This window comes from Zingiber officinale, chromosome 7B, assembly GCF_018446385.1.
Source record: "Zingiber officinale cultivar Zhangliang chromosome 7B, Zo_v1.1, whole genome shotgun sequence".
NCBI classification, from domain to species: domain Eukaryota; kingdom Viridiplantae; phylum Streptophyta; class Magnoliopsida; order Zingiberales; family Zingiberaceae; genus Zingiber; species Zingiber officinale.
Genome location: NC_055999.1, coordinates 77,932,069 through 77,941,458, shown reverse-complemented (window position 1 = coordinate 77,941,458; position 9,390 = coordinate 77,932,069). Strand labels below are relative to the sequence as shown.

The following is a 9,390-nucleotide window of genomic DNA, read 5'->3' as shown; positions in this document are numbered from 1 at the left end:
AGGAGAATCGAGAGAAACAGGAGCTGGTCAGTCGACGCTAGGGCAGAGGCGGGGAAAGTGGCGGGGAAGGAGGTGGTAGCTAGGGCATGCCCGGAGAATAAGGCAACAGAGAGGGGTCGGCGGCTGTGGCTCGTGTGAGGGGGAAAAGGCTGCGATTTCTTGGTGCTTGTGTGAGGAGGAGAGCCGGCAGCGTCTTGGTGCTCGCGTGAGGAGGAGAGTCGACGGCGTCTTGGCGTTCGCGTGAGGAGGGCCGGCGGCTGGGTTGCGGGAGATCGCGAGAGGGAGAGGGAAGAGAGGAGTCGACGTGGATTTTGATAGCTAGGGCATGGGAATTAAGTTTATAACTTAGGGATTTTCCACTTAAACCCTAGTTCAATTCCTCAAACAACTCCCACTTCCGGGTATTCCAAACAGGCTTTTCTCGAGCCCATAAGTGCATCCCCTCCAAATACGTCGTACGAGCTCTGATTAATTTCAGAAAAATTTCTAAAAATCCCTAAAAATTCCGTTAAGGCTATTATCCTATTAAACCTTATTATTTAATTATTATTTGGTTTGGTATTTTACAGCTCGCCTTCCTTTGGGCTGACGCATTATGCATATGATACTTTATTTATGAGCTTCCTTAGTTAGCTTATGTTTTCTAGCATCACTCACAATGCTTCTAATCGGCCACATAGTGCCCCTTCCTTTGGGTCGACACACCATGTGTATGATCTAGAAGTTTAGCTTAATTTGTGATCTTCCTTAAACATATATCCGACATAAGAATGATTTTCCTTTGGGTCAATCACCCTTAGCATGGACATACATCCCTCTACACTAAAATACTCCTAGCCTCCCCAATAGTTCTTGCTTTGGTGATAATATAGGTTTAACTAAGCAGTAAGAGCGCAGAAGAATCTAGGAAGAAATTGTTGAAAACTAAACTAAATTCAGTTATTAATCTATTGGTATTGGATACCAATCAATTGACACCTTTATCAATTGATCGAGAATGGATATGAATTGATTCACACGTGTGCCAATTGATTGAACACATATGAAACAATCCACCAATCAATCGAGAAGGCTTTTGTTCGCTCATTCATTCACTCCAATCAAGACAAATGCCACCTGATTTGCCAATCGATTCAAAAACCTTTTGTGGACAACCCATCGAATGCCAATCGATTAGTCAATCGATTGATGAATCCTAATCGATTAGCCAATCGATTCAGAAGCTCTCTTTTTATTTCTTCATAAACCTTAATCGATTAGTTACCCCGATCGATCAGTCAATCGATCTAAAAGCTCTCTTTTGAATTTCTTACAACCTTCAATCAATTGGCTGATCGATTGTTGACCCCAATTAATCAGCCGATCGATCCAGAGGCTTCCTATTGGATTCTTGTCGTGATCAAGCAATCCGAATCGATTGATCCTCATGATGATTGATTAGTAAACACCAATCGATTAGCTAATCGATTCTGAACCCTTCTGTTCATGAACTTGCAAATTTAAGCATCCCAATCAATTAAACTTTATGCCAATCGATTGGCGAACATCAATCAATTGGTTGATCGATTTAGGAAACTTGTGTTCACGAATCTACAACTCCCAATCGATTGGGAAGGTTCCCAATCGATTGATATCAGAAAATGTCCATTTCTGAACGTGATTTTCTATCCTAAAATCACACTGCCAATCCGTTCTTCGCAGATAATGCAAAAAACTCGATTCATAGGTTAAATCCTAATCTATCCATGCTACATTTAATAAATATAAATCAATTTCGCTCATTCATACGGAATCAAATGCAAAAATTGATGTATTTATACCAAAACGTTGAAAAATAATCTTTCCCCTTAAAAAATGATAATAATTCAATCTTAAGCACTGATACTAGTTGTTATATTTACAATACATCATATATGAACTAAGGGATGCATTTATAACAGGATCTAACTTCTATCAGTTTCTAAAGCACAATACAAAATCGAAACAATAACTCATGAATAACTGACCTGAATCCATCACAAAAAGGATTGCTTCTTACTTATCGCAGGAGTTCTTGTTAGTGCGGAATAGTCTTCTACAGGAATGGGCGGCGACAATCCTTAGTTCTCTCTCGATAAGGAAAAGAAGAGGTTGAAGAGTCTCTAAAATGTATTCTAATTCATGAGCATCTTCTTTTATATACCAAACTCATCATATAGGAACTATTCATCTTAAAGTCCATTTATCATTAACAGTCCATCAATGTTAATGAATCGGATTATTAGATCTACATATTAAATTCATATTCATTTAATTGAAACTCTCTTAATATGCATTGAATCATTAGATCACTTAATTATATTTAGTTACTTTAATGACAATTGAAGGGGAGCTTTGACACAACGGTAAAATTATTGTCATGTGACCAAAAGGTCACGGGTTTGAATTTTGAAAACAACCTCTTGTAAAAAGTAGGATAAGGTTACGTACAATGGATTATGGATTCTTCCTCGAGACCCCGTATGACGAAAGTTTCGTGCACTGGACTGTCTTTTTTTTTTTTTACTTTAATGACAATTAAATGTATAGGTTTTAAAGCTCATCTTATGAAAATTAAGCCCATATGGCCATATGAACTCAATTAAATCCAATTAATCTACCCATATACATAATCCTACCATTCTAATTTGGACAGCATAATAAGTTGCAAAAAATACAGCAAAAATAATCTGAACAAGATAATAAAGCGTGAAATTCTTTAAATGTCAACAACCTTCAGAGATTAAAGGGAAAAAAAAAGTGTAAAGATGATGCATTCTCATTTTCATGTTATTGCAATCTGTCTTTCCTGTAACCGCTCGGTCGGGAAAAAAAATCTCGTAAAATGTTTTCCTAGCTTGTCAAAAACCACCCCATCTCATGAATTTCTTTACCTCGTCGTACAAAACCAATATAGCAGCTGCTCCTGTACTCCTAAACATGTTGGATACCGCACCGCGATAGAATGATGTTAGACCCTCGAGCTTATAAATCTTCCTCCAACAATCCAAAGTGCTATTATACATCGGTTTCTCCAACCCAGATTGCATCATCATCCGTCTTCGAACAGTATCTAGTGGATATGATGTCAAGCTGGCTAGTGTCGTGACAACTTGAGCAGCTATCCAACGCTTCCACAAGGGCGAGTCATCTGAAAGAACGAGATCTTTAGCAGTATCGAATCCACCAAAATATAGGCCACGATGAACGATCATTCCGTGGATCGACGCAGGTAGGCCTCGGTAGATGCCTTGAATGCCGTCTTTCTTGTATACAGTTTGCAGGAAATGGCTGATACCTCTGAATTGGCGTGCTTCAGCCAGGCCAATGTCTGCTGCAAGGCGGGTATGAGCTATGTCCAGTGGGTAGATGATCACTAAAGTTGTGCAACCTGCTGCAGCCCCTGCCATGAAGTTGGCAGCTGCAACAGACCACTGCTCAGTTTTTCCTCTGCACAATATGGTCCTATAGAGATCCTGTGAGAATAATACAGAGAAAATCTTTAGCTCATTCGTGTAACAATTGGCGAGGAACGATATAACTAATCAATACAATACAAAATGGTGATAATCGACCGCCTGGAAAGGATTTTATGCATGGGTACATGGACACGGTTTAACAATGTGGAAAAGAATTCAAAAGAGATCAGAAAGCAGAGAACTGATAGGGTTGCTTGTGTTCTTCGTACAAACTAGGTGCTGGGTATTTAGCAACAAGAAACTTTCTTGCTAGATCGACTCTCGTACCATTTTGGCAGAGAGGTCAGTGAGTCAACCGCAAAAGAAGTGCTTCTCAAATACTTGGTGATTCTGAGACAATGTACATCAGTGGAATTTTACATTGACATAAAGAAACCGTATGGATAACTTCAGATGCTCAAAGGGCTATAAGGTTATAAGTGATAACATTATTCGCTTATTTAAAGGAATGATGAAAAGCTGACAAATCTAACTTTGGAAGAGCGAGTAACAATGGCTGCAAGAAGTACATCCAGTGGTAGTGACAAAATAAAGAATTCCTCTGGTAAGAGATCATAAAGCCAAACATTTCTCACATGTATAGATTAGCATCCTGGATATTGAATTACTTTTGGAACAAACTAGATTCATAATTTTTTTTATCATTGGATTGCATAGGAGACCAATACAAACTTCGCAACTAGTTCATATGATTAGACAAAAAAATAAAAAGCAGCTTTCAACAACTAGTTCTTCTTAAGCTCTTAAGCTGCTTCTCCAATATTTCATAACATTTTCAATGATCTACACTTCAGCCCTATAATCAATTGAAAGAGTGAAGTTATATCTTCCCATTGACAAGCCTTAGTCAAGGGGAAAACCTCATGCGTTGAATACCATTTCACAAAAACAATTTTCCTCAAAAATTAAGTTGTGCCTTTTGAGGTAGCAATGGGTCATCCAGCAAGTGATGCAAAGGCAGATGTGATAAAAGAAGAATCAGAATACAGTATCAAATGGATTTTGTTTAGAAACTAATTTACTACATCATCCAGAGGATATGATGCCCTAATGCTTACATTAAACATTTAACAAACACTAAGTGAAGCTGTTCCAGCTATACAATTCATTTTGTTTTCAGGAATGATTATTTTCTAAAGATGGCATACAAGATAGCCTGAATTCTTCCATGAAAAAATAAATAAAATTGTTCTCAAAAAGTAAGTTGTGCCTCTAGTAGACATAGCTGCATATGTAAGGTAGCAATTGGTCATCCAACAAACAACAAAGTATAGGTGGAACAAGAAATTGCAATATCATATGGATTTTGTGAAGAAACTAATTTGCTATATTCAATAAGTCAGAGGATATTATGCCCTGATCCTTAAATTAAAGATTTAACAAACATCAAGTAAAGTTGTTCTGGTAAATAGTGAGCGTACACTTTCAAACACTCTATTTACCACCCTTGACATGAAGAATAACGGATGCTCAGATGTGTTTTACAGATAATTAGCAATTCCTGGTCATACTAATCTGGAACCAAGCTAGCAGCTTGCTACAAGTTTAAATACCTTTCGTTCAATCTTCAATTTTGTTTTTCCCTTAACCCCACCAGTTAACCTATTTCAACAGCAACAAGTTATCCACTAATGCCCCAAATACTGCTTCCAGTATATACGATTCATTGATCGAATCCTCCCATATGCCCTTAAATCAGAATTCTTGAATGGAGCTCCATGCAAAAACTACACGTCACGAGTTCACTTGCAATCCAGAACTCATCTAACAGCCTCAAGCAAGTGGTTTAAAGGAATCAATTCACTAGAATCATGTGATCAAGCATCAACGTCATACATTCCTTGCATCCTGAATCAAGAATAGAATTAACCAAAGCAATGCATTGGCATCCGTGATGGCCAAGAAACAGTATCAATTCCCCAAAAGAATATGATAGAGAGAACAAGATTCTTTCATTCCTTTCATCGAGATCGCTTAGAAGTGACAAAATCAATCTAAGCATACCATTAGCATCGATTCAATTCTTTGGAATCGACCGCCCAATCACGTGTCGAAAAAAAAAAAATAACAACGGAGAGCAAAGAAATATTCCAATCTCGGAAGAAAGAGTTAACGATTCGAAGAAGAAGGACGCAAGGTTTCGACGCGAATACCTTGAGGGAGAAGTTGAGAGCGACAGAGGGGTAGTATCGGATGACGCCGGTGCCATTTCCACGCCACAGAGAGAGCATTCCCTCCTCGCGAACGGTGCGGGCGATGCAATCGATCATACCCCGGAAGCGGCGGCCACGGCCAAGAAGCGCAGCGTTGCTCTCCTGCGTCTGGAGCAGCAGCTTGGCGCGCTCGATCGGCGCCACCACGGTGTGAACTGCGCCTCCCATCACCGCCCCGGCGATCATGTCCCGCTGAAATTCCCATATACGCCCCTTCGACCGCCAGCCGCCGCCGCCTACACTAGCAAGGGAACTACTCGTCGATTCCATCAATAGACGCCACTTCTCCCCATTCTCTCCTCTCCCTCCCTCCGTCCCTCCCTCCCTCGCACTCCGATCACGTCAGCCGGCGAAGGTTTTCCTTCGACACTCCGTTCTCTCTCACAGATGACTGCCCTCAGCCCTTCCTCCCTCCCTCTTCCAGCTTCCAGTTGGGTCTATATACGGAGAATTGAAACACGTGCAACTCACGTGATCTCGAAGACCTGAAAATTGGTATTGATTGGAGATGTAAACGAAAATGGGTGAAAAATTGGTCAAACGAAATGTCAAACGGCGGATCGACGAATTTTCTTTTCAGCCATCATCCACATTGAAAGATCAATGGAGTGTTACCATGGGTGTTAAAACTAATGAGTGAAAATGTTTGAATAAGACTGATCCACCCAATCATTAAATTTTTCTTTTTTTTCTGTATCCATATGCGAGGTTCCACATCTCTTCAACAATATCCACATGACTCATCAGCCGCTAGGTCCCACATCTCCTTCTCTTACTTTTTTTTTTTTTTCTTTTACTATTAATATATATGTTTTTTCTATTAAAAATTTTAAAATATAAAATTTTCTTATTTTAAATAATAAGCATTTATATTGTGTAAATAAAATTAAAATTATATATATTTAATATGTAATAAAAATAAAGATAAATGATTGGAGAGCGAGACTCATAAATAATGATGATTAATATTAAAATGAATGTAAGAGAATAAGAATATTATTATAATATGTATGTGGCATGGGGATCCCATGCTTTCTGATGAGATGGTAGGTGTTTTAACACCTACCAATATGGATGTCCTAAAGAGATATTATATTTAGTAATTATCAAAGGTGTACTAATGTGCGTATTAATTTATTTAGTTTTTCTATTCTATCTCTCTTATCAACCGTATATAATCTCAATATCTCTCTCCCTCGTCTCTCCACTCCCTCTCTCTCCCCCACTCAGGGAGAGTAAATCTCTCTCTGCCTCTTTTCGATTGATTCGACTTGAATTTATTTTTTGAAAACACCACTACCAGGGAAGACCATATATAATAATAGATGACATATTTAAATTTCTTGCGACCTAAGAATTCTACAGGATTTGAAATAGATGACTGAAATCCACTGATTAAGCTAGAGAGTTTTAATTGTACTCATTTCAGGTCCTGTGAATTTTTAAAGTTACAAGGAGTCCAAATATATTCTCTATTTTTATTTTGACTTCTCTAGAAGTGTTAAAATATTATTGAAAAAATCAGCCAAAATCCTACATTGAGTTTGATACCTGATTGAATTCATATCAGGCATAGCGTGGGATTTCAGCCAATTTTGATCGAAATCTACTAATTGACCTAGAGAGTTCCGATTACACTCATTTCAGGTCATGTGTGTTGGTGCATCGGGATTGGCAAGAGGGAGGTGAATTGCCTATAAAATAAAAACTAAATCTTTCCTAATCTTTTAACTCAGATTAGTAGCAAAATTATAATAAAGTAATTGAACAACTAAAATAAAAAGACTAAAAAGTTACTTGGTTACAACTTAAGTGGTTTTTAATTCAAGGCAAAAGAAAGCACTAAAAAACTCATTTTTTGAAGGCGAAAAAGCCTCTTACACTCGTTGGATGCTCAGAAAAATGCTAGAAAATGAATACAAGAGTTGTTGAATATTTTCTAACTCCAGGAGTCTTTTTATAGCCCCTGGAAAACTCTATCCGCAGCTTAAAGGCGTTTTCAAGATGGTTCAAGATGCCTTCTATTAGATAAGTTTTATCCGTTGAGGATAAAACTCTATCTGTAGCTAACGGCTACTGGAAGGCGCCTTCTATAGCTGGAAGGTGTCTTTGCACTGTTCATCAAAGGTATCTTTTAAGCTATGGAAGGCGCATTCCATACAACAGAAGGTAAATCGGCTCTCATACACTGATCTCTTCTTGTGTGGATGATGCTCATGCTATCCAGAGTTGAGCTCACCCGAACCCAACTCCGACCTTCTCCTCGAGTAGGCTTCCTCCCTAGCTTCTCATCCCTCGAATATCATGCACATTCTTCTCGTCCACCGATGTACTCTTCTGCATCATCTCGTCCCTCGAATGCACCAAGCCTGTCGGCTCTTTTCCCGTGCCGTCGTTCTCGCTAATTGTGTCTTCCACTCGACTTCTTATATTCCTAAGCTCCTGCACACTTAGACACAAGGTTCAAATACATACAGGACTTAACTTAACTTGGTTGACCGCATCAAAACTACCACGAGGTACTTGCAATCTCCCCCTTTTTGATGTACATCTACCCAAGTTAAAGTTAAGGTTAAACAAAACAGTGATAACACAATCACGTAAAGAAGTTGCAATTAGAATAAAATATTGCAATGTACTAAATATAAGTACAAGGGTAAAAAGTTTAAGTTTAAAAATTTTATCTCTAAATTTTTCCTTAACTCTCCATTAACTTGAATTTATTTCTCACTTTTGATCACATCAAAAAGAATTAGGAAAATTAAAACTAACTATTAGAAAATTTTAAAATATTTTTCTAAGGGTACTTAACAAAAATGATTAGTAAGATAATATTTTTGTTAGAAATAATTTTCAAATATTTTTTTTTAATAATTAACAAAAATAATTTATTTTACTAACACAACTAATTTTCAAAAATAAATCTAAAAAAATATTTTTTAACTCTAAAAATTCTGCTAATTTTTTTTTTGGATATTTAAAACAAATTGTCTAATACTAGAAAAATCAAACTTCCTGAATTTTCCAATTTCTAAACTTTTTATATTATAGTTTAACTTTTTAGAAAATAATTGAATAATAATTCAGATAAAATATAAAAAATATCAAAAGTTTTTATTATGATAGAAAATATCATGTTTTATCATAGAAAAATAAAAGTTTTCAAAAATAAGTCTACAAAGTTTTTTTTTAATTTTAAAATACCATTTTTGAAAAAAGATTCATAGAAAAATAATTTAACAAAAAAAAAGTTAATTTTTTGTTTATAGATTAAATAATCAGATAGCATAAAAAAAATTTCCAACTCAAAATACGAACAGTAGGAATTTAAATAATTTATTTAAATAAGGTGAAAGATAAAATATATGAAAATCTAAAGTATGCATAAGATTAATTTCAATTATACTAGGCATGATTTGGAAATTCAATATAAGTTATTTCCTACTAGATTAATCAAGAATTTTGGTGGAACATAATTTTTAAAGATTTTTCTAATTTATCCTTGGTGATTTCTTATGTACCAATTGACTCTACCATAATTTCTAAATATTGATTTTTGTAAATTGTTTGAACATGCATGGTCATTTTTCAATTTTTCTATTTGCGCTTTCAAATTTTCATTTTCTAATTTTAAGTTATCAAAAATATCTAATGGGCATGAATTTGCTAAGTTCAATTTT

General features: G+C 36.4%; 1 protein-coding gene across 1 annotated transcript; it reads right to left on the bottom strand.

The window, feature by feature from the left end:
* Nucleotides 1–2,709: 2,709 nt before the first annotated feature.
* LOC122006068 (probable ADP,ATP carrier protein At5g56450) lies at nucleotides 2,710–6,113 on the bottom strand. Its single transcript, XM_042561403.1, has 2 exons — nucleotides 5,651–6,113; nucleotides 2,710–3,494 (listed from the first exon to the last, which is right to left on the bottom strand). Exons 1-2 carry the CDS (start codon nucleotides 5,978–5,980, stop codon nucleotides 2,880–2,882), a joined length of 945 nt encoding a protein of 314 aa, XP_042417337.1. The 5' UTR covers nucleotides 5,981–6,113; the 3' UTR covers nucleotides 2,710–2,879.
* Nucleotides 6,114–9,390: the final 3,277 nt, after the last annotated feature.